At 39.3% G+C, this 26,756-nt stretch overlaps 1 protein-coding gene across 2 annotated transcripts in view; it reads left to right on the top strand.

Annotated features, from left to right (window-relative positions):
* The window catches only part of EDIL3 (EGF like repeats and discoidin domains 3), a 257,246-nt gene that overhangs the window by 157,076 nt on the left and 73,414 nt on the right, over nt 1–26,756 (top strand). For both annotated transcript variants that reach the window (XM_055791610.1, XM_055791609.1), the window contains one exon: nt 22,254–22,435. In XM_055791610.1, the coding sequence (XP_055647585.1) occupies nt 22,254–22,435 (182 nt within the window). The remainder of the gene's footprint in view (nt 1–22,253; nt 22,436–26,756) is intronic.

Below are 26,756 nucleotides of genomic sequence, written 5' to 3'. Positions count from 1 at the left end.
TTAAATCCGTGACTTAAACTCAGCCTAGGTAAATATGACCTTTTATAGGATGCTATAAGAATAAAACCCGAGGTTAAGTAAATGCTGAAAACAGGCTAAAACTTTTGTCAGTAGTAAGGCTGATGATGCTTTATATACATTTTTAACTATTTCAGTTAATCATGGATGGAACGCAATTTCTATATTCACATTGGACAAAACCCATCTTGAATCTCTTGCTGAAACTAATGAGGTTTGCTGAGACTACACCATTCTGGGAATATTGTCTGGCTAGCATTTCTGTGTAGTGTATTGGTATGAAAGTGCAAAGAAGCAGAAAATGTTACAGAAATGACAGAACACATTGTTAACATTGGAATGTTCTTCCAGGCATTTCAATGACCTAGCAAGAAATATTAAGCAAACCCTAACATTTCTAATATTGAATCTTCAATCAAAAGCAGACTCTGGCCCTTCCACTGCAGACCTTCTTTGTCCAGGCATCCTGTGCAAGATGCAAAGGTGTGCAAAATTAGGCTCAACAGATGACAATTGTAGTTCTTCCTTTCAACACAATAGGAAAATGAGACTGATCTCTCAGTGTTTGATGTTGGAACAAAGTCCTTAGCCCAATGCCTCTGGGTATGTTTTCACCATGCTGCAATTGTACTGTACATCAGCGTAACCCTTTGAAAATTTGTTTCTCAATATCTTACTTTGATTAGGCAGTAGAGGATACAATCTTTACTCAGACACCTGACAGAAACCCATTCTAAAATATTCAGACAAGCCCTTAGGACCCAACAGGCATATTTTACACATTTAATCATGTCCTTAGTACAAAAGTCATCTAGTGCAATAATAGTACCTTGTGGGTTGTGTCAATAACTACAAAATGAACTCAACCCTATATTCAGGCATCTACAACCTGACTTTGTGACATGTCATTTTAGCTTGAACCACCTGGTTGTGGTGATTTTTTTGCCATGTTTCCTTACCTAAACCTGCTAATCTGCTTTCCGCAGGCATTGTATCATTTTTGACTCATGGTACCCCTCAATTACCCTCAGTAAAGAGGCAGAAATGTTGTGTTTGGCTCAGGAATTAGTTCTCCTGTCTTCCACCTCTGTTATTCCTGCTCAGGGAGCAATACAACCCTACCTTTTCAGTGACATAGAATCATAGATATTCACAAAAAGTAGAGGAGAAAAAATACTCATAAATATAATGCACTGTTCCTATGCTGGAAGAACTTTTGTGTGCATTTTTATGCATGGCGAAGCCTATGACAATGCATATTTCAGCATTTCTAAGGTTTAAAAGAAAAATTACAGCACACCATTATTCTCAAAGTAGCCTCTATAGCTCTTAAGTTCCTGGTCTGGTCAATAATGCACATTCTCTTTTTATGTCCTCACAGAATGAAAAATAATTTGCAGGTAAGGAATTGGTACCATAAAAGAAATAAAAGCCTGGCTGTAGCCAGTAGAAGCAAGCTGAAAACAAATCACCAGTTAGTGTGACCAAAAAAAACCCCTTAAAGGTATGGAAAAACAGCTTCAATAAAAGCATAATTGTTATAAGTACATGAAAAGAACAATTCACTGCTGCAATAGGCTCAACCAAGTTCCCAAGTCACAGGATCATTTGTTCTGTTTCAGGTACTAGTCCAACTGGAAAACGCCTTATTCCAAGGCTTAGTATTTATAAGACAAAGGGAGCTTATTTCAAAGTAGATGAATCATGGAAGGTGGTTTGCCACCTGAGTCAGCCTGGTCTAGTCGGCCGCTACCCTTTGGTAGACACAGGAATGAACAATGATAGGGAAATCACCCTTAGAGCCATGCAAACTCCTCGTAATGGAACTGCCTTGAGGTTTGCAATGGTTCACAAACTGATTGCAGGGTAGAAGTACAGGTGAATACGGCATAAACCTTGTAGGAGTTGAAAGCTTGAAAGAAGATTCACATTTTGGAGATTCATTTGCACTTGGAATTCAGGCCAAGCTGTGAAAGATGAAAAGCCATGCGAACTAAAGAGAAAATGGAACAAAACACGGTTACAGGAGCCCTAAAAGAACTAAAATCTCCAGGTTCAGCAAAGCTCCCACCGGCAGTTTTCATAAGGAGGAGGAAATGTAATATGTTCAGTGATCAGCTTCCCACTGAGACAGGATTCACAGCTCCTGCTGCTTTGGACAGAAGGAGAGTCCAGCAAAGCTCCTGTTCCAGGCATTGGTGCAGCCATGTGTGAGCTACATAGGAGGGGAATGAGCAGTGCTGGTAGGTTACATCTATTTTGGTCCCTGACGACCACCATGCTCATTTGTTGCATGCCATTAGGTGATCCAAGGGCTTAGAAGAAATCCAGAATATCTCCAGTGCCCTGTTGCTTGTGTTGGGAGGAAGAGCAGCATGTCGTTCATCACAACTTGGTCTGATTCCTAAGCCTCCTCAGGGTTCCGCCTGGGAATGGCAGTCGTTCATTGCCTGTGAGATCAGAGGCCAGTCTTATTTACTCAGGGGTGTCACTGCTTCAAAAAACAAGTGAGGACATGAGCAGATATGAAAAATTCCCCAACAACACAATACTGAGAGAGAAAGGCTTTGTTTCTGTCATGGTGTACATAAATTTGGACTCAAGAAGGGTGCAAGTGAGTTTTTGAAATGGAGTAGGGTTAAGACTTGAAAAATTTGCAAGTACTTTGCCTAGAAAAAACGCTCAATTTAAACCCTTTTTCTTTGCATCTGTGATTGTTTTCTAGTATTAATGCAAAATGTCATTCGGCCAGCTCTTGTTTTGGTGCAGTTACTTAGAAAGTTTGTTTACAGAAAGGTATCACACAGAACTTTTACCCTGTAAAACTGATGGACAGATTCACATCCCTTACTGATCCAGAAAAATCTGGTTGATAATGCTCAGCCATAAATATGATTTTCCTGTGCTGGCAGGTCTGTACAGTTGATGGTGACATTGTATGCCTTCAGCAAAGATCAGTTTCAGTGTGTAGTATGTAATATTGCACCTATTCTTCTAATAATAATATAAATTCCCATTTATGTTGCTATTGCTGAAACCTAATTTCATAATTACTGCTTCTGTTTTTGTGCAGTTCACTTTTACCCATCCATGTTTTGAAATTTCATCCCAGGGGTAGCATAAAAATTAACTGTGTTGTAATTCATTACATCAAAGTTAAATAAAAGCAAATATTGCTAAGAAAAATATTCCCCAGTATTCTTTTAACTTTGAAAGCAAATTTGAGTGCTTACATCCACTGTATGCAGATAGGTTTCTTTCTTTTTCTTCAGTGTTTCTAAAATGTGTCCTTTCTCTTCTGCATAGCAGTAAAACATCTATACAGGAAGTGGAATATGGATTTTGCTGTGATTACTGAAACATCTTCCTCTTCTTTTTCTTACCTCCTTGTCCTTCCAAAATTTTTTTCATAATACCATTAACTTTTCCATCAGGTGCAAATTTGAGTGAGTATTGAGTTATGTTCATTTTTAGACATAGGAAGTTTTTTCCTCGATAAAAAGTGTCAGGTGGAAAATACTCAGGAATTAAATTCCTTTCCCAAATCGCATGATGGAATCTGTTCAGCCTATTCTCATCTCTTCTGAAGTTAATGGGGCACAAGTTACATGATGTCCTTTAAAAACTCTGATTTAGTCTTAGACATACAAATAAAACTGCTAGAAAGAAAATATGGTTTATTAATATGGTTTATTAATGAAGTGTAGTATGTTTTTCCCTTCACCTAAGAAGTTAAATCTCTGTAGCATTAATTGCAAATAGATTTAAAAATTGAAACACTAGTTTTTTGATGCTGTTCATTATTAGTATTTAGTGATGGAGAGTCCTCTTTTCAGACACTTTAATATACTTTAAAAGTGGTGTTTGGTTCAATATGGAAAGCCATCATCTAACCTAATGAGATTTGCTGTCTGCAAAGTACAAGGAGAAGCAGACCCCAAGAAATTCACCAAGACAGCTTACTGTGTAGGGAGCTGGCCAAGTTAACCAGTATTAAAAGTTGAGGAGACGTGTAATTTTTGTGAACAGCAAAAAATGCAGCAGTCTGCAGCGTCCATGTGTAAGGGACGTAAAGCAGATGAGTGTTTCCTCTTGGGGAAGCAGAGAAGTGACTGCACTGTTCTGCGACTGGAGAAGGGGCCTGAGGAAAATCAGATTCAGCCCCACTGGCATCTTTTATGCATGGTGGAGCACCTTCAAACGATTGTGTGAGAGTCGCGACCCGTAATTCTCACAACACCAGGAGCTGCGATATGAATAACACAATCTCAAGTTTGGTCAGATACGGAAGGTATTTCATTTTCTTATAAGTAGATGGTAGTCTTGTTCATTTAAACTTTACAACTCCTGAAAGACATATAAAGCTTCAACTCAAGCTGCTGCATTTTCCAAACTGCAGTTGATTCTTATTCATGTTGTTAGATGCAAATACACACCTGCTGAAGAGATACGGTAGTTAAGTGCACATATTCCTCCTTGTTAGTTTTGCTCAGATTAGGTCCTCTTGCACAAGAGAAGCTGAGAAACGAGTTCCCCTGTTCTGTCAATCCTACTGCAGTTAAATTAGCAGACCAGCATCCAACATTGCAATATTGTGGTCCATGTTAAGGCAAAAGGATCTGAAGTCACAATAAATTTTACATAGGGACACTTGGACAAGAAAGGCATTAAGATGTTTCCAGAGTCATGTGAGCTTTTTGACTTGCACTGAGGATATGGGATGAAAAGGTTATTGGGAATTCAGACTGAGATTTCTAAGTTTTTATAACGTAGTGTTAGAGTTTTGTGATAAGTCATTATGGATAAATAATAGCATAGTTTACTGCTATTGCTACTTTATTGAAACAAAAGTATCAAACAATTTGGCTTTGGTGATTGCAATGTAATTTTGTTATGTGCACGTTTATTTGGAGTTGCTTAATACAGACATTGTCAGCACAGCAGGGTCTCCTGGCTGTTACTCAGCCATCAGTCTAACACTTCAAGATGAATTTGTAAACAGAGTTGTGCTCATTTCTCTGTTACTGACAGGTAACTTCCCATTTGCCTGTTCTTATAACATTTTGTGAATAGTTCTCTTTACGTAGTTATCCCTGAAAGTTACTGAGTCATTCTGTAACTTTTCAGATGTCTAGGCATTTTGTAAATAAGATGAGAAGATTTTATTCACAATGAAGTCAAACATTTATTTTTTGCTTTATTTTTGAAAGGAAAATGTGAAAAGATTTGGATTTTGGTAACTGGATGACGTTCTCTAATACCTTCCATCTCTTCTATAAACAGCTGGAATGGAAAAGTCACAGATATCTAGTGGCTTCATTGACCACGTTTATCTTGGAGGCATTCCAGGAAAGGGGATATTATTTCTTAGTTTGTCATCTTAGAAATACAAATCTCTTCTAGGTAATCTCCTAACAAACTCTTTTCCTATATAATATTAAATTATTGGATAATAAGGCTTCTTACAGAATACTGAGTAAATAGCCTATAAACAGTATTAAAAGGGATGCCTTTTGAAATAGTGGCTTTTTAAAGTCTACTTTCTATTCTTAATTAAACTGCTATACTTATTCATTATGTATGCAGTGTTTTTTCTTGGGAATTGTTTTTAGACTATTTACATGAATAACATAATGTATTCTTAGCTAAATTTCAGTACCATTTTATTGGTAATTTCTTAAGAACATGAAAAAACATTGTGCTGGGTCAGAGAGTTCAACAGCCCAGCTGGCTTACCAAGTCTGTGACTGTGGCAATGACAAACATTGTTTTAGGAGAGAATGTAGGCTGGGGCAGTTTCTACCATTTCTTCCCCTCCTATCTCCTCCATGTCTACAGTTCCTGTAGGAATATCAGAGGGCACACCTCTGGTCAGCCTCTTCAGTTTCATCTGTGGACCTATTCCTGAATTTGCGTGGGTTATTTTTTTTGAACCTGTTGATCCTTTATCTGCCTCTAGAAGGCTCCAGAAGACCACTACCCACTGTGCAAAATACATTCTTCTGTATGTGTTAAGCTGATTTTTTGTGAATTTCAGTGAGTGCTCCCTATTTTCAGTAATGTAGATGGGATGAACAGTACTGCATTCATCTCATCTATCTCTATGTAAAGTTCAGTCATATCCCTCCTTGGCCTTTTCCTCTCCAACTTGAAAAAATCTAGGTTTTTATTCCCTTTTCCTACGATATCCGCTTTTTCCCTTTAATCATTTGAACTGCCATCCCCTATGATTTCTTTAGGTCTGCACCTTCTTGGAAGGCAGAGACCTGAACTGCACATGGTATGTGGTCACACCAGGGTTTCATATACATGTGAAATAATACTCTGTGTCTTGCTCTCAGTGCCTGACTTTTTACCAGCTTTTTTGGCTGCCACTGCATTTTGAGCCAAGAACTTCAGAGAACTGATGATGATGACTGTGAGATCTCTGCAGTCCTAATGGCCATTTCCAAGTTCAATATTGTACAGGCATATTTTAGGGGTTTTTTTCATAGCTGCAGTATTTTCCATTTGTGTACATTGAGGTTAATCTGTCACCCTTTCAACCACTCATTCAATTTTCATTGTCCTTCTGGAGCTGCTCATCATCAGAGTGTCATTTGATCAAGAGAGCTTAGTAGCTTCAAAGTGGACAATTTCCCCATTCATACTTTCCTCCAGGCCACTGATGAGTAAAACTTACTCCAGCAATGATCCTCAGGGGATACCACTGCTGACATTTCATCTTGAAAAGCTACTTCTTGTCCTTTAGTTAGACTTATAGCTGTGGCAGGGCCTTTTCAGCACTCCCTGGCAAGAGCCTTTCATGTGGAACCTTATCAAATGCTTTCTGAAAACCCAAGCGTGCTGTTTCCACTGTATTTCCTTTATCCCTATGCACATTATTCCCATTAAACTTGGTCAGGTGAGGCAGCACTGCCATTTACAGAAGCCATGTTGGCTCTTTTCTAACAGATTGTCTTTGTCCAGGTGCTTAGTGATCTTAATTACAGACTTAGCAGCCTACAAGATGTCTAAGTCGACTCACCGGCCTGTGGTTCCCACAGTGCATCCTAAAGCTGTGTTTTGTAGGTGGGAATGAAGCACTGGTCTATCGGTGCAGCTCTGTAGTCCCCTAAATCTACCCTTTTCATCTAAGTACAATTCCTAAAAACACTACGTCATGAAATCACATTACCGCTGGAAAAAGCAAGTCATTAATAGGTGCCAGGAAACTCCAAAATCCTGTAGTTTCCATTTTTTAAATCCTCAGGCTACCTAAGATCTGTCTATTTTCAACCTGTGTCCTCAGCGTGGAGCTTGTAGAGCAAGTGAAGGCCAAAAGTGAATTTTACAACCTTACTATAAAAGTATGAAGAGAGGATTTGGTAATGGAAGCGTGTAATAGTCACTTAGCAGTAATGGCACTGTTGAGAAGTAGAACGTAATATCCAATTTCTTTATATTTGATTAGTTCTGATAGCCATTGCTTACACACATGAACTGTGTTGTCCAGTATGATAGCAGAATAATGTGCTGCTGTGGGCTGAGATGCTACATCAGCATAAAAAGCATTTAATCTCTTTGGACATATCGGCAAATAGGTAGCAATCCTTCCCATTACTGTCTGAAAAGCTGTCTTCTGTTGCACGGAACATAACTAATCACTTCATTTTCATGTCACCTCCTAGAGGCTTGAATCTTACTTAACACAGCATCATTTGAAAAGTTTGCTTGTCTGAAAGTGTCTGTGCGCTTATTAGCTGCCACCGACGCAAATTGGTAAAGATGTTGCCTTTGACATACAGTATTTTACGTGAGGCATGAAACAAGATTAATCATATTCTTCACCTCAACGCTGCAATACCACACTGGCTACTAACATTTTTGGAATCACACTTCAGAAATCAGAGTAATAATAATAATTAAAATGTTAACAGGTCGAGAAAATCCATTTATGTTTTGTTTTAAATCTGCGAAGCAAACTTATGGAGATAAATGCCTTCTGTTAATCAGATTTCAGAGTTGAATGGCTCTATAAACTTACCAGGCCTCTGCAAAAAAGTGTTATTCCTTTGTGTAGTTAGGAGTGACCTCCAAGTTATAAGACCTGCATGTTTCATTTTTTGTCTAGTAGATTAAAACTATCTGAAATAATCACTGACATTGCGTGTTCTTGGCGTCTACTGAAGCACAAAATAAAATGGGGGTTTGTAAATTCAATTTTGTGGTTTCATTTTGCATTGCAAGAGACTAGAAAGAGGAATGCATGATCTGTTACCTTGTCTCAGTGGAAGGGCTGATTAAGTTCCTTCAATGAGAACAAAAGCATTGATTGGGTCTTGCCCATGGTCTTCAGAACAACAATTAACATGAGTTCCTACAACCGAGTTAGTCAGTATCATTCAGATCAGAACACTGGATTTGGGAAAAACACTTGAGCTACACGGAGTAAGGAAACCATGTGATTAGCTGCAGAATGATCAGAATGGTGAGCAGCTAAAATGTGGGAAGCTGAGCTTGTGACCTACAGCTGTCCCCCCACTATGTTAACGCTCACCAGCAATCTTCAGCTCCAGTCCATGCAACGAGAGGCTGAGTAGCTCAAGTCCAAAGCACTGCTGCACTGAAGCTGGAGATTTCTAGCTATGGGTAAATGTCTGACTAGCAAAACCAGATGTATAGCTAATGTGGCTGCGGTAGTACACCATCTCTTTTGGGCAACGGTGATTTTAATCTTCGTATTAGAGATCTGCAGTTTTAAAATTCAAAAAGTCAGTGTTCCATACACAGCTCTCACACAACTTAGAATTCATTCCAAGTGAAAATCTGCCTCTGTGTGGGAGGGACTGTAGAGGGCTTAGGCTCTGCCTGTATTTAAAAGTGACGTTTTAAGAGGTGACATAAGAAGCAACAGCTGCTAGTGGGGGGAAAAAACCCTGTCTTGAACTGGAGAGCAGATGAGATGGCAGTAAGAATGTGCTTGACAAAAGAAAAAAAAAAAAAAAAAAAAAGAAAGGAGACCAATACATTAAAATAATGTCTATGTAGGAACGTACTTACTGTGTCTGTATAATCTGTAGCTGTACCGGTATGCTGTAATCAGTGTTCTTGGACTACTGAAGCCAAGCCATGAGACAATTAATCAGATGAGTGGGATACATAACCATCCTTCGCAATACCTCCACACAATATGTTTGCTCTTTGCAAGTACGACTGAAGTAAACTGAATGTACAAAGGCAGAGTACTTCCAGTAACTTAAGATTCTAGCTCTTCAATCTGTCATAGGGTGCATTTATGCATCTGATCTGCATATATATGCAAAGACAGCATCTTCCAGAAAAAGAAAAGTCTTCTTGGGAATCTACCTTCTCCTGGAAATGAAGATGTAATTTCTAAAACCAGAAATTCTGCTTTTAAAAATATACTGATTATCCATGCAACTAATGTCAAAACTTTGATTTGGTACAGGAAAACATACAGAATTTTTGTATGTCAGCATCATTGTAACAGACTGTGACTGATTGGGAGAAATATATTCATCCTTAACTTTATCAAAAAAATCTGGACTGCAGACACATTTGTAGAAAGTGTTCTGCTTACGAATAGCTCCCAAGAAGAAAAAGGTGCTAACCAACAAAATATTTATTGTTATTGTTATTGCTATTATTAATTCTTAATTGTTAATTCTTAATTGTTATTTCTTGTAGCACTGCATAATAATGAATCAAGTAAAGTACTTCAGGGAAAAGTACTTTTTTTTACAATTTACCCATTGTAAATGAATAACACTCCAAAGTTAATAGATGAATATCAGATTATTCCTACTCAGAAAAGGCTCCTCTGTGCTGGTTTGACAACAGGATTTACCAGTCTGTGAGCATTGATCTGCAAAGAACCTGGAGTTATAACTATCTGGAATGAGAACATCACAACAAGGTTGAGGTTGGCAGGGTCCTCTGGAGGTCCTCTAGTCCAGCCCCCCTGCTCAAGCAGGGCCACCTAGAGCCAGGTACCCAGGACTATGTCCACTCAGGTTTGTAGTATCCCCACAGACAGGGCTCCACAACCTCCCTGGACAACCTGTTCCAGTCTTTGTCCATTCTCACAGGGAAAAAAGGAAAAAAAATATTAAAAAATCACATGTTCAGGTGGAATTTCCTGTGGTTTAATTTGTTCCTGTTGCCTCTTGTCCTGCCAGTGGGCACCACTGAGGAGAGTCTGGCTCCTTTGTATTCATTCCTTCCCATCAGACATTTATACACATTGATAAGATCCCCCTGAGCCTTCTTGTCTGCCGGCTGAGCAGTCCCAGCTCTCCCAGCATCTCCTTGTAGATATGCTCCAGTCCGTTAGCCATCACGGCCCTGCGCCGAGCTAATTCCAGTAAGTCCACTTCTTTTTAATAGTGGAGAGCTCAGCACTGGACATAACACCCCAGATGTGTCTCCTCAGTGCTGAGTAGAGAGGAAGGACCACCTGCCTTGACCTGTTGGCAGTTCTCTGTCTGATGCAGCCCAAGAGGCCTTCTTTGCCATGCTGTCTCATGGTCAGCTTGTCCAACAGGACCCCCAGGTCCTTTTCTGCCAAGCTACTTTCCACCTTCCCAGCCTGCCAAGGTGTACTTGTGCATGGGGCTGTTCCTCCCCAGGAGCAGAGGTAGGACTTTGCACTTCCCCTTGTTGAACTTCACAAGGCTCCTGTTTAGTCCATTTCTTCAGCCTGCTGAGGTCCCTCTGGATGGCAGCAATACCCATTTGATGTATCAACCTCTCCTCCCAGTTTTGTGTCATCTGCCAACTTGCTGAAGGTGTACTCTGTCCCAGTGTCTGGGTCACTAATGAAGGTGTTGAAACTCTTGGCCCCCGTATTGACCCATGGGATTCACCACCACTGGCATTAGATGTAATATAAACAGAATGAGGAGTCACTTGGTATTTCTAGGGCAAACAGCTTTCTGAGGTTTTCAGTGGGTGTTTTGACTTGAATCACTTGCTAATTCCAATTCCAAAGCCACATCAGCCTTTTTATGATCATGTTTTTCAACAGAATAATCAAAGTCTGGAAAGTTATTTGCTGTTATGCTCATCTCTTCCTTGGCATCTGTTTTTAAAAGACCTTTTTCCGTAAAGCCCAAGTATGATAACTGTCTAGTAAATCTAGTTTTGCAGAAAAATATATCATCATGTATTGTTAAAGTAACCGCTTTTCAGTGTTTTTAAAACTCACCAGCTTAGTTTCACTTAATTTTAGCCTCTTAAACCTAGGCACTTAAGTTGAAGACAAGTGCTCTAGGTCTGTCCCTTGGTCAGTAGACACAGAAAAGATGACCACATTTGTCTTAAACACTTCCCTAATAGATGTTGGAATAATGGAAAACATGGTTTTGAGTTGCCAGTTTCTTTCCAGAGATGACAGGAAGAGCCTAAACAGCTATTCAGGGCAGATACGTAACTTCTAGGTGCCTGAAGCTGGGTCATATGGATTGCATCCCTTACATTTGCTTTGTTTGGTTAGCTATTTCTTAATTCAAACACTTTGGAATAATGTCCTATTTATGGTGAAATGAGATGTTGATAAGGAAAAAATAAGGGTCTATGAAGAAAAATTAAAAAAAGGTCATGTAAAGATTTATGTTTAAAATACACCATGGAGTCACAAATGCATCTCACTTTAGTATACTGCTGTAGTAATGAAAGGCTTCTCTTACTGCACATATAGCACGATAAGTTTCTGAATTTTTTCCACCCTAATAAAAGTCCATGACCTTGAAATTAATTCTGTATTTTTAAATAAACAGGACTTTAAGCCCTGATCCTTAAAGGTGCTCTACATGAATATAAGGTTATACCTACATCAAATGGCTTCCAGGAACAAAGTCTAAATGCCGATATCTGAATTTGCAGTTATTAAAAAGTTGGATGTGTTATAGAAGAAGATGGGAACAGCTTAGAGACCGTAACAACTGCTGTTCCTGTGTAGTCAGAGTTAAATAACAGTCGTTTGCTTGCAGTTTGTGTCCAGTACTGTGGGTATAGCTCATATTTAGCGTATCAGTTTAGCAGTATATTGCAGGATATTCTCATCTTTTTACTTCTTTCTGAAGAGCATGTATTCCATTGTAATGTAGAATTCATATTAGTGCCGCTAGTAGTAGTAATTTTTAAACAATTTCAATGAATGAATACATCTTGTAACAAGTAATATTGTCATTCCTAGGAACAGTTGCTTTCTTATGGGGAGGGGAAAAAAAGTAACAAACCACAACCCACCAAACCACAAAGACAGAAAGAATGTCTCTAGGCAGCAAAATGAGATTTGCCACTTGAAAAGCACTACTCTTCTCCTGGCGAGTGAGCATTCTCATTGTCAGGCTGGCTTGCAGGAATGCTAATTACACTGATGTAATCCCACTGATTTCCATTGTACACCTGCTAGAAAAATGCAGATTGTCTTTTCAGTGCAATGAAATCTTGTCTATCCAGTTTCACTTCCAAAAGAGGATTTGGGTGTGGGTTTTTTTTTTCTTTTTCTTTTTTTTTTTTTTTTTTTTTTTTCTGGCGGGGAGGGGTGGGGTGCGGGAACAAGCAGATTTTGAGAAAAAGCAGTCATTAAGCCTGTGGATACCTATGTCACGAGTTGCCTTCAAGTAAGCAGTAGTCAGTTAGCACTTTAACAAAAACGTAGTATCAGCATCTGGTTCCTGCAACTAATTCAAAGAATGAGGCAGAGCTTCAAAACAGTCAGCTGGTCAGAATCCCAGGTATTTCACCTCTCCTGGTAGGATTTAAGAAAATCAAAGGAAGGAAATTAGTGAGCTTCCCTGTTCAATTAGCACCTCTGAAATTAGCATTCCCACCAGCCGGCACAGCTGTGGGTGTGCGTTTGCACCAGCAGGACACTGCAGCTGAGAGGCTTCTCCACTGATGAACCCCATTTTGCAGCACTGGTATGAATATTCTTGAGCTTGCACTTTTTTTTGTATCCTGGGAGTGCTGACAGTTCCTGGAAATTGTAATATTACAGTTTAAGACATATTTGACCACTCTATGTTAAAATTACTAGGTTTTCTAGTACAAATGTTGCCCTGTGCCAGAAAAAAACCCAAGTCCTTTGGAATAAAATTGGGGAGAAGAGAGGATACAGTACAATATATTGCATTTGTCACATAGGTAAGGTTTCTGTCTATGTACATGCTCCATGAAAAGAAAACAAAACAAAAACCAAAACAAACAAAAAAAACCCAAAACCCAAACAAAACCAAACAAAAAACAACCCACAAAGCTGTGTGTCACTAAAGAAAAACACATGAACGTAAATATAAAACCAAGGAACTCTGAAAGAATTAGTCTGTAACTGTCCTGAAATCAGGCTGAACTTTGTCAGAACACTATATCTCATTAGCAAATTTCCTAACATAGCTGCAAAGCAGCTGAGTTTTCTTGTATTCTTCAAAGAAATATTTCTGTCAATACCCAAGGAGGGGAGAAGTGCACAGATTGCACAGGGTTCATCAGCAGCGAATAAAAAAATACTATTTTTAAATCCAGTTGGATTCTTGTCTAAGTTACGCTTAAATTGTTAATTGGCTGTACTCTCTGCCACAACCATTTGCAGTCGCTCAAAGTAAAGGAGGTAATTAATAGATCCACAACTGTACAAATCTCCTCCACTCGTAGCTGCTGGAGTCCAAATCCACCAATAACCTTGGGGCTCATAAATAGAACTTGGAATCACATATCTTTTCATGTCATTGCAACCTAAAATAATCATAATCAGCAGCAGCAGCAGCACCACGACCACCACCACCATCATCATCATCATCATCATCATCATCCATTTCTGTTATGCAGCATTTAGGGTTTCTGTGTCTGCCACACTTCCTTAAGTGTGTAAGTATGACCATATAGCAATTATTTTATAGCATAACTCCATAATTTGTTTTATTCAGATTAATTTTAGTAGCTTTTAAGTGGCTGTGAGTTATGTAAAACTGGTTAATGTCAATACTCAAATGTGGCAGAAATGTTATTTTTCACATTGCCAACTTGAAAGGTAAAAATAATTTTTCACATAAAGATTAATATATTTCTATATGAGAGCTCAGCAGAGAAGTTTGAGAAATGAAACTCCTGACTGCCATATAATTTAACTTAAAAAACCCCCAAACATAACTGCTGCTTGAAAGCAAAATAAAATAGAGGTGATGTGTGTCAGTGAATTGTTATGCTGTAACTTGAATAGTGGTATAAACTCCGAGGAAGCATTTTGGTTTTGGTGGACTATGGTGCTCGTCCTTTCTGAAATCACCATGGAGTTATAGTAGTTTTCTGCTTGTGGCTGTAAATTGACCATGTGGTGCTTCACAGTCAAAGTTCAGCTGACCATTTTCCTGGGTTCTGAACTGTCCCCTGGATGCTGGGTTGTGCCTCCAGCCAGCCCCACAGCCCACACAGCAAGGACAGCTGTGCTGCTTCACACCTTGTGCTATGCCGTGTGCTTGGTGTAAGTTGTGTTTGGCAACCCCAGGTAGGAGAGAGGACAGGAGACACATACACTAAACGCTGTTATAAGAAGAGGAAATTGTTGCCCATGTTCATAGAATCAGGAGAAGAAATAATGAACAGAATAAGAAACATTCAAGTTGGACTTCAATCAAACACAAAATGGGATTGTTGGATATTCACTACTGGCACTTTTGAAAAAAGGCATTGAGCAAACACCCGTCGGGGATGGTGTGGCTGTAAGGTAGTTGACCCGTCTTGGAGTAGAGACTTTTCCAGATCATATGAAGCTTGGTTTTCTGTGATAGAGATCCACAGTGTGTCTGCATTCTGGAAGCCCTCTGCCCAGGCCAGTTCTACTAAAAATATTTTGAACATGCCTAGGCATGCAGTCAATAACTTAATGTGGTGGAGTTCAGCACTGACATAGCAGCAACAATCACTTTGTGGAGCAAATACTGAAAAAGTTATTTTTGCGATGTCATGGTTTAACCCCAGCTGGCACCTAAGTAATGTGCAGCCACCCCCTCACCCCCTCACCCCCCACACCCAGTGTGATGCCGGGGAGAATTGGGAAAAAAAGGTAAGACCCGTGGGTTGAGATAAGAACAGCTTAATAATTGAAATATGATAATGTTGATGATTATAATAATAATAATAATAGTAGTAGTAGTAATAATAATAATATATGATGAAGAAGATGAAGAAGAAGAAGAAAGAGGAAAGAAGTAGAAAAGGGAGGCAACAAAAAGAGACAAAAATACAACCCAGGAAACCCAAGTGATGCACACTACAGTTGCTCACCACCCGCTGACCGATGCCCAGCCAGTTCCCCAGCAGCAATCGGCAGTCCCCGGGCAACTCCCCCCAGTTTATATACTGAGCATGATGTTCTATGCTATGGAAATAATCCCTTTGGCCAGTTGGGGTCACCTGTCCTGGCTGTGTCCCCTCCCAGCTTCTTGTGCACCTCCATGTTGGCAGAGCATGGCAAACTGAAAAGTCCCTGACTTAGGGCAAGCACTACTTAGCAACAAGTGAAACATCCATGTGTTATCAACAGTATTCTTGTACTAAATCCAAAACCCAGCACTGCACCGGTATTAGGAAGAAAAATTAACTCTATCCCAGCTGAAGCCAGGACACCTGATTACAGCTTTGCAGACATGAGGTTTTAGGTGTACCCTTGTTTTTGAGCATAACTGCTTGGTCTGACGGCAGCCCAGTAGTCCTGCCATGGGCAGTGACCTGAAGCAAATGCTGAACGGTTAAGTGTAAGAAGAGGGATGAGCTCCAAGTGGTGGTTCTCCCATCGTATTTTCACAGCTGCTAGCAGTCTTCACTTTAGGGAGTTCCTAAATCAGATGTTCTATCTTCCTTTAATTTTGTTCCTGTTGGACACGTCCCCTCTTCAACTGTGTGGTATGTTGCCATTCCCCAGATGTTAATCCCTGTGCTTTTTGTGGGGAATTTGCAATCCTATCCATTCTACTCAAAGAGCAGAATGGAGAAACTGCCAAACTAGGACTAAACAAATTAGTCCTGAATAACAACCTTCCATTTCAGACACAGCACTATATTAAAAAGACATAATCTGTTTTCAGTGACTGAGCCATTGTCTCCATATGCTCCTGCACTATGCTGGAAGTGTAAGTTTTTGCAGACTTGCTTAGTGTAGAAAATCCCTCTGGATGTCCATCAGAGGGATGTGAATCCCAATGTGGATCCCATACTGGGGACTGCAGGCCAGTGTGGGAAAATACTTGTAGTCAGAGAGGCAAAGTCCCTGTGTGAAGGAACAAGAACAGGAAATAAGAGGCTGAAGCCTAGATTGTATGGTCGGGAGCTTATGCCTGTATCAGCATTGATTACTGCAATACCAGTGGTCATCTGTAATCCCATTGTGCAATGGTGAAGATGGCAAGTGGGGACTATCGTGTCACAAAACCCATGAGGGGTCCAGTGACACCTCTAGTAGGAGGGGACCTGTGTCTCCCAGCCACGTCTCTGTAAAAGCACTTTACATAGTATTTATAAAGAAAGGATTTTAGCATTATTGTGTCATGGTTGTCAAAAAAACAAGCCCTACAAGAGCATCACTTCATACACTGCATATGGGTGGATGCTTTAATAGCAGGTTGCTAAATGATTATCCATATCCATTTAACAAGGATCTATAAAAACAAATTCACCATTATCTGAAGAGAGTTGTCCTTGACAGAACAAACTGGGCCAGGATGTGTGGGTGGTAGGAGAAACAAAAGGAAGAAATAGGAGGCTGAAGCCTAGACTGCTTGGTGGGGAGCAGTGTTAATTACTGCAGTATCAGAGGTCATCTGTAATCCCATTGTCAGGGTTTGTGTTCAGCACAATTACCATGATATGCCAAGCACAGCCAGAGCCATCTCGTTCCAGAAAATGAGGTACTTAGAGAAAGACAGGATTGCAGATGTCTAAAGCAGATTTGTTTTCTGCATGCCTTCAATTTTGCATCTGTTTGTTTTGATGACGTTAGTAAGAGACACACCAGCAAACGAAAGCTATATATTCACACTGCAAAGTCAGTCATGTTTCATCATCAATAACAAGAAATCTTTTTTCTGCTGTTTGCAAAGGCATCATCTTCATATTTTCAAGCAATTTTTAAACCATTTGGAGGTTTTGCTTAATTTGTGGACTGACATAAATGTAGAAGTCCAAATTAAATGTACTAAAGTAACATGTTTACCCAGTCCTTTCTGCTTATTATCGCCTACTGTAGTAATTCTTTATTTTAAAATGGTTTGTCTTTCCCCTATTAACAGGGGAGATCAGTGACATATATCCCTATTGTAAATTACCCCTGAAGAGATATCAATGTAAAACACAGTAAGCTGAAAGTCATCTTCTTCTATCTCCTTTTGCACAAATATTTTTGTTCAGCTGGAGGGATTTATTGTTGTATGAGATAAGGCTGGAAATGCAGAACTCATCTTTTGTCTGGGGAGCTATTTTATCTCCATACCCCCGGTCACGAGTGAAATTTGAGTTAATGATCATTTGCTTTGTGGTGCAAAACAGTACATTAGGAACGAAGGCTTCAAGGCAGTTTTATAACCATGCGATCTTCACATGAGCTAGTGAGGATTCTTAGGAGAACTGGAAAGAGTAAGTGAATCCTTCACGTTTGCTGTGTTGTTGACTGGATCCACTCACAGTCATGTAGCCATCGGTACATCTTTGCATTCCATCAACCTCATGGACAATGGGACATCATGAGCATAGATTTCTGTTTGATGAGAACAAGAGAAGCATCATTACAGTTTTATTTGGTGCATACCAATTGTCAGTGTAGGATTAAAAACAATATTGCTTGAGTTAGTATTTTGCTATTTAATGACACTAAAATAACAGCTCCAGATGATAAAATCTTCCTTCTGAATCTGTTATCATGAACCTGTCAAGCAGCTTTTTAATTGCTATTTTATTTTTTTTATTATTTTCTTGAATCAAACTGATTGTCATCCCCCAATGTGTCAGCATTAACTAATAAAAATGGCTTTTTATTTAATGGCTGGCGTTGACCACACTACGTTGTACAGAATCATTGTAGTGATACTATTACTCCCTTGGAGGCTGCAGTTTCCCAAGCTGTCATGATTTTTGTTAAATGAACTGTGGATTTAATAGAAGGGGATGTATAACAACAAAATATAATACAGCTTGTACTTGTTCTGCAAAATTTGTATCTCAGTTCTATTTAAAAGACAATCTCCAAAAGCTGCATTTGCTTATTTCCTTCATTGTTAGCAGGCAATGGCTTATCACAGCTCTTAAGCACTAAAAGAAAGGACTGATATCTTAACATGAAGGAAAGTATTGTTTGTGTCATGAATATCTTGTGCAGAAGCTAGTCTGTAACCAGTCCTTTGCTCATAGTACCTGCTTGATGGAACTAGAGGTGGGGTATTCAGCTGAGAGTTTTCAGACAAAGTATATCTCTTGGGATTTTAGAGAGTAATAGCCCCATTAGAGCTTTTGTAAGGTGAAAGCACGACTCACAAATCTATTGGAGCATTTGGAAGAAATTAATGAGCATATGGCTAAGGGAAGTCCATTTGCGCTGCAGTATTTGACTGTCCAAATACATGTTCAACTATTTCCTTTCAACTGATAAAAGAAAGTAAATTGAAAGCTTTTCTTGTAGACTAATGTCTGATTAAAAATAAGGATCTGAAGGGTAGGTAAATGGGCAGTTTTAACTGGAAGGAGCTTATTCACTGAATCCTAAGAAAACCTTTGCGGGGGTCCTGGCTGTTAAATAAATAAGAAAGACAGCAAATTGTTCTGATATTTTCAGAAATGTACTTGGCATTATCAAAATGGACTGAGGAGTTTTAAAAATACCTTTAAATACAGATTGACCTGGCTATGAAACAGAAGGTTAAATTCAAAGTGGTCAAGTTCAAGGGAATGCTACTCAAACAAAACCCATCATGATGCATACGGGGGTATCTTATGTCGTAGGATGAGGTAGCCTGGCGTGGGCTTCCTCAAGACCCATCTGCTCAGCCTGTGTCTAAGAAATTGCTCAGTTCATCAGCGCTGCTGTAGTCAGGGTAATACTGCATTGCAAGCTCTGTGGTTTGGACTAGCAAGCAAGTCCTGGGCAGGATGAAGCTTTAGCTTGATCCAGGCTTCCCACTTCGTGGAAATGATCTGATGTCCTTCAAGGCAGTGAAAAAAAGATGGTCCCCCAAAACAGATCTTAGCAGCGTGTACATATATATATATATTACATTGTAAGGCTAATATTATTTAGCAATTATTATCCAGTCTCATGTTTCCTACACATCTTGTTGTTATGCTTAAACTGAACACTGAAAGGGAATTTTCTAGGGTTTTTTGGTAATATTTCTGCTGTGTGGTTGTTTTAATTTTTAGGAGTGGTAAATGTTGTGTTTAACTCACATTGTAAAACTGACTGACGTGACGAACTAAGGCTGGAACTGCAATTAAAATAGGAGGCGGTACAATGAAGTAGCTATTCTCTGAAGGTGGAGGCTTGCTTTGGATTTCAGGAATAATCTTCCTAAAGCTGAGAAAGGTGAACACTTCTGACCGTATGTGGTCATAGCTGACAAACCAGAGTTAAGTGCTCTACATGGTAATTTAACTGCCTTCAGTTTAGAAAGGAAAAATTCACCTTTCTCTTGTAAGGAATTCACACATATTTGAAATACCATTTAATGCATCTCAAGCGTGAGAACTAACATACCGTCAAATCAAAGCTTTCCACAAAATTCTGCAGCTTGAACAGAGGCTGATAAGCAATAAAAATGGACAACCACATCTCTTCCAAGTCTGCCAAAGCTGGGATGTCTGTAGCAGATCAAAGGTCTTGGCATCAAATACGTGTTTTTCTTTTGAAAATTACCTGCTAGAGCCAAATACCCTTCTTCTGGACGCCACTCAAAACTGGCCCTGATACATGCTGTGGCTCCATCCTCAAGCACACACATTTTTCCCATTAGGTCACTGAATAATGCCAGCAGAGCTGGCAGCATCCTCATCCCTGTGCTCCTCACCGTGAGGATACAGAACACAGCTGCATGCTCCATGTCTATATTAAAAGACCTACCATACCTCCATGCCCCTTTTTTAAGCTCCTTTGGAAACCTCTCTTCAGTTTTTTAACATCTCTATTTTTATCAACCTAAGGTACCAGATTTAAGGGGTGGTTAATTCCACAGTAAACTGGAATCAGTCCTCTATGTACGCGCGTGTGTTTGTGAGTTACATGCACAGACACACGTGTGCGCTTTCTTTTCCATTATGAAAAGGCAAAGATATTTTAACAAGTAAATATAAGAAACTTTCTTAAATATGCCATTTTATTAGGAATGTAGAGTAGTTTACCTCCAGCTTCCAAGCAGATATGGCAGTTTGTACACCAAAGGAATTTATTCTGATTAGATGAAAAGATTTCAGAAAGCTATGATTTAAATAGTTCTTTCAATTTTTTAAGTAACGCTTGAAAACACAATGAAAAGTGACACTTTTCCAACATATGTGGTTTTTTTAAATACATCCTATATTACGCCTGCCTGTGCTGGTGACAAAGAATTTGTTTCCTTCTGGCATGACTACGCACCTGGTACAGCAGCAGGAAAGAGCTGCATTTTGTTATATTTTGTGCAGCATGAACAGATCTTTTAGTCAAGTGCCGAATGCCCCCTCTATTGTCGGGTGATACATGACACAGAAAAGGAGCACTAGGGTTTCAGAAGCTAACTGAGCTTTGTGGACTGTTAAAAATGTGGATGAAACCATCTTATGGTGCAAGTCAGTCATTAATTTCAATGGGACCAGGATTTCATTTAAGCACATCCTGGAAGTAAGCCAGATTTTGCACCTAAGAAGGAACGCATTTGGAGCCCCACCTGTGGGGGTTTGGTTTATCTTTTCAGAAAGCAATCACATGCTTGTCCCTGGCTCTTGCTCCATAATCAACTTAAAACTGCAATTTAGTTTATATTTGTCTCCATTATCAGTGATATGCAATAACCTGGGAACTGCATAGCTAGTGACTCCCAGCACTGCCTCCCTGCCTCAGCTTCTGCCAAGAGAAGCAAATTGCACTGGTCACTTTTTCTTCTCTCTACCTTTCAATTAATGAGGAATTAAATTATGTGTGACTTTCTGCCTGTGTGGTGTAAGGATTTCATAGCAGTACCATGTCAGAGTTCATTCTTGGGTACTGCTTGAGGTGCAATACTGCCAGGCTTCTGAGAAAACCTAAAGTGTAAATAAACATCTGTCCTGTTGTGTTCAAAACTGCTAAAGTGCAATTGACCCACAAAGCAGAAGATCTTTTGGGCAACTGGGCAAGATTGGCTGCTACAGTAGTTCCTGCAATTAGCTTCTCTTTATACTTTCCATCAGAACTGAGTTAAGGAAAAAAAAAATCTCTTTTACTTGAAACTGGTTGGGGATATTTAATAGTAGGTAGACTGGCAGTCATTTGTAAATTTGTTTGGACTGCTCACAATAACTGAATGATCTTGTTCATGTATTCAAATGGAGTGGCTTCAGAAAACAATGTATACGGGAATATCTTGACTTTAAAAAAGATTGCGTCTGCAGGTATTTCAGGTGCATACATTAATAGTGAATACCACACATAAAGTTATGAACACTTGAACATTGCAGTTAAATACATACTTTATAGCTTGCTGATTAAATGTACAAGACCTTTAACTATTTTTAATATAACTGAACAATATCATGTATCTAATTTCATATTTCTAAAGATAACTGCAATAACAATTTGTAGCACATTGCCTAAATACTAACCACTATGGTGAGAGCAGTAATATGGAACTTTAGTAATTACAGAATTTTGAATTTAATTTTAGCAATTATTTTAATATTTGAATCTAAGGATCATTTTCTTTCATGGTATCTGCAAAACCCAAACTCACAACTCTTCAGATAGAACAGACTAAAAGAAATTGAAGGGCTAATCTATTTATTTCATCAATTTTGCAATGGGAATAGTTACTTACAAGCAATATTTTTGTACTTGGGTTGTTGGGTTTTTTTCATTTCTACAAAAATATGTTACTTGAGTGCTTTATATATCTACTGATAACGTATTTGACGTGACATTTTGGATCTATTTGTAGGCTATTTGTAATTGCAGTCACTTGGGACTCAGAAGAGTTGATTGTTTCAGTTTTGCACATTTCTTTTCTTGTTTCCATTTTCAGGGTGCTCTGGCCCACTAGGGATAGAAGGAGGAATTGTGTCAAACCAACAAATTACTGCATCATCCACTCATCGAGCTCTTTTTGGGCTCCAGAAATGGTATCCATACTATGCACGACTTAATAAGAAGGGTCTTGTGAATGCTTGGACTGCTGCAGAAAATGACAGATGGCCATGGATTCAGGTAACAGATGGAGCTGAGAAGGAAAAAAATCTCCTTGATTCAATTGCCAGAGTCACTTAAGAAACTGATGAAGACAAGTGGTAAACTAACAGCTAGATTCTTATTCACTGTCAGAAATGTAGCCTGGACTAAAAGGGACTATTTAGTTGCAAAACAGTAATAATCTTGACTTTACAAATGCACAAATCCTTTTATTTAAAAAACATGTGCATATGTTCCATTGTGGCTCTAAACCATAGAAGCAAATTCATAAAGACTCTTTTCAAGGAGGCTGCTTTCCACATATGTTACATTTGCTCATTAGGGCCTCAGCAGCATTTCACAGCAGTATCTCTTGGTAGAGCTACTTTGACACATGCAGCCTTCCTTGGGCATCATTCTAGAGTGCTTTAATATGGTTTTGGCGGTACCAGAGCCTGCAGGAATAGTTTGTCCTCTCTGCTGAGTTGCCCTGGGCACACAGGTTAAGCATTGTGTGCATCATGCTGGAAGTAACAAGAACTGTTCTAATTAAGGTTGAAATAGCTGTTAGTTCAACCACATCTGTGGCTGAACACTTCTTTTTCATTCCCACTCAAGGCTGTTATTGCTAGAATGACTCAAATAGCAGTGCCCTCGTTGTGGGCTGGATTTCTCTGTGCCCAGCAAATGACTTTAGTAAAGTCCTGTGGCTGTATTTTAAGGAGGATAATGATTATGTAGGGATTGCTATAGCTTTCTACTTTTATGGTGTTTTCTTTTCATATGTGAATTGGGCTAAGCTTTGGCATTTTCAGCTGTTAGTTAATAAAGTTGATGTTAGATACTAATGGGAAAACTTTCTGCACTAATCGGTGCAGTGAGTATGTGAAGATGATGCTTCGCTCCCAGTGAACCCACCGCAGGAGGAGCAAAAGATGGTTCTTGAGCAGCTTGTCTACTAGTGCTAGGCTGAACTGTCCGTATGTCCCTTGGGTGTGTCAGACACACTGTCCTTAAAGTGACCTTTGTGTATGTGGCAAAATTGTTGTTTATATTCAAGTTTTTGTGCTGACTACTGTTCGTGATTTCTCTAAGCAGTTCCCAGATAAGTGGGGAAAAAGCGTACAGGATTACCTGTTCATTTTTCACGTTTGGAGAGCAGGCGCTGTTTGATGAAGATTTTGAAACTGGTGTGGTGAGAATGCTGGATTTTGTCAGTTCTGAGAAATGAAACCAATGTTACTGTTTGTTATACGCTGCAGAGTGAAAACACAAAGGCCCTTCAATGTATTGTAAGTCAGTTTTCTTCCGTAAAGACCAGAGAGGTCAGGAAGTCTTATAAAATTTATGCATTGAAAAAGAACTGGGAAGAGTGATGCTATGGGACTTGAGCAGAATTATTTTCACAGGAATAGAAAGCTAATGTAACTGTAATAGATAATGAAAAAGTCAGTGTTACAGTAGCTTTTGGGCTGTTTTGGAGTGTGGACTTTATTAAATGAGCTGGAGAACAAATTCAAAATCATTTAGCACTAGCCCCCTAGACATGTCTTTACTAGGAGATGAACTGGATGGGGATGGCTAATGGTCTGTTGCCTCTACGTCTGTACTTGGCAAATCCACCGTGCGCTGTGCAGGCAGCTCTGAGGCAGCTGTGCAGGTTTCTACCCAGACCAGAGTTATGTCTGCCTTGGACTCTGCTGCCAGGGAAGTCTTCCCTTCGCTCTTACCTGGAAGGGAGTTTGGACCAATGGAGAAAATGTGTCTACAAAATTCAGCCCATGGCAGCAGGTTTAAACAATTTGCTCTTTTTTGGAGTTAATAACCTAATCTAGGTAGCGCAAACCCTATGCAGGTTATTCTGTAATTTTGAAAGCCATAGTACGTAAAGACTTTCTAGAAGCTAATTAAGTGAAATTATTAATGTGTACTAAGCACCTAGCATTCCCTTCTGTTTCTTCTCTTTTTTCTTTTAAAATAAACTTTGGTCTGTAATTTTCAGGAAACCTGCCAAGTATTTTTATCTTCTCTTTTCAGTTCAGAGCAAAAATAAAAATAATCTTTGTAGTTTAAAAACAAAAGCTGAAATCTTGAGAGGATTCCCCACCCCCACCCCCACCTTTTCTGAGGACTTTTCTCCTTAACACACCTGGGAACAGAAAATGTAAATTTTTTTTCAGGGAGATGATACTTGCAGAGAAAAAGTGCTTTTTTTAGTGTGCTGCAGAAACCCCGTTTTGATTTGGCAAGGATACAGATCTCCACAAACTCACACTTTATGCACTACATAGTAGTTCTTTACATCAGAGCACTGTCTTGTTCTTCAAGCATGAAATACACTCACTCTGAGAGACAGGTACTTGCTGACCCGTATATGGGTGAACAGTTTCTGTTGAGAGGAGAAGCAGAAATCCCATGTCTTGTATCTGCACAGCTTCTGTAATGGCCGGGGAGACACTTCACAGGAATTTGTGGAAAGTTACAAAAAGTCAGCCGACTCCGACTCGTGTTAAGTTTCTGTCTACCTTCTTTCTGGCCTTGTGGGACAAATGCTTCCTCTACCAACAGCCTCTTCCGAGTTTTTATTTTCTTTAACATGTCACCAGCTTCTTCCCACACCCCAGTGTGAGGCGTCTGTATATGGGAAAATTTCCATGTTGGTCTGATTCACGAAGTAGCTGGTGCAGAAGATGGCTCCTGGAAAACACTGTGAATATTTGGCAGAGATTAAGTGGAAGGCTATGAAACCAGAAACCCCATTTTTAGGAAATGTAAATTAATATTTAGTGCGTTGAACCTGAAGCGGTAGCCTGTTAGCTCTTATAGTTTCTAAAGCTAGATAAACTCTAAAGGTAGCTGTGTATAATGGGCAAAGTCCTGTGAAGTATAATTACGTACAGGCCTGTAGCTATTTTTGCCTTGTTCCTTCATTATCAATTTTCTTTGTCATTTAATTTCTTTATTTATATGCAGCTTGGCAAATGAAAGGTTTGAGTGCTTCGCTTATAACTCACTTGTAATGAGTGCAGAGTATTTTGTCTCTAATCTTTCAGGTGTCTGACACACATGAACTGATTAGTATGCAATTTCATTTTCCTGCATTCTCCCAATGAATTGAAAATTGAAATTGCCATTTTAAATTTACACTCTCAGCATGTAATTAGTAATGGCACTACAATGCATGTAATTGGCTTGTGATTTAAAGGGTCACTGATCATGTTTTTGAAAGCACGTTAATTCAGAGTAACTCATACCTGCTTTTTAAAGTTCTGCTGACCTTTGTTTCTCCTCATGGGCTGGCTGTGATAAAACAGCACATGTGTATAGTTTTTACCATTTTGTCAGCGACACTAACTTTTTGTGTTTCCTAATACAATGAGAAAAAAAATAATCCCACATTTCTATTTTTATTAGTCGTTCCTGAGATATAACCAAAATGGTCGCTTTGACTGTTCTGGTGAGAAGTCTTTTTTTAAGAGAGCACTGGTTTCTCTTTTCCCTGTTGTCTTTTTGCATTTATGGCTTTAAAATATGCTGTTCTTTTTTATTCTGAATTCACTTAATCTCTGCTCCTTCCCTACACGCATCTATATTTTTCTATTCAGATACATAATTTGTCAAGGCAGTATGGATCAGTACAGAGATGGCCATGGGCAAGACTGTTGTTTGTATTCGTCTTTACCGTTGCCAAAGTCATAGTAACTGCTAATCTCTAACATAAACTGCTGGCAGGACCTGCTAAACGTTACTCTCCTCTAGTGATTTCTAACCTAGGGTCCATGCCTATAACCTTACATTTCTTCTTCTCTCCCAGTTTCACCACCCAAACCTAATACTTCTTGATTCTTTTTTTTTTTTTTTCCTGGTTTCCCTGTTGTTTCCATGAAATATTATCCTTTTTTATCTCTGTGCAGCTATTATCCCTTTAATACACAAAGACATCAGCCATGGTCGATATGCCAAAAATCAATAAACTGAAATGTGGTGAAGAACATTGTAAAATGAGACAGAATAATTTGGTATAACTAGCAGTGTAAGGACTGGCCTACAGTACTGAAGTACTAAGTCACGCACTTAAGAAGTGTAAGTAGCTTTGAAGAAGGATGGATGTGAAGCAACCATGCTCAGGGATGAGAGGGAGTAAGGTGGGTGATTATTGCCCCATAAGATAATAGCCTTGCTCCTCTAGTCTTTTGGAGTAGGTATCGTCTTTTTGTTCAGCAAATAGTACCACCGCAGTGGGTCCTTGCTCAACAGATGAACCTTCCTAGATGTTGATATGCCTGAGAACAGTAAGACATACCACCTGTGCCGGGGAGCCTGGCGTGGAGAAGGAGCTCACAGCAGAGTTTCGGCAGCT

The sequence above is a fragment of the Falco peregrinus genome, chromosome Z (assembly GCF_023634155.1).
Source record: "Falco peregrinus isolate bFalPer1 chromosome Z, bFalPer1.pri, whole genome shotgun sequence".
NCBI lineage: Eukaryota > Metazoa > Chordata > Aves > Falconiformes > Falconidae > Falco > Falco peregrinus.
The sequence above is the reverse complement of the archived record's forward strand: the minus strand, read 5'-3'. Positions and strand labels throughout refer to the sequence as shown.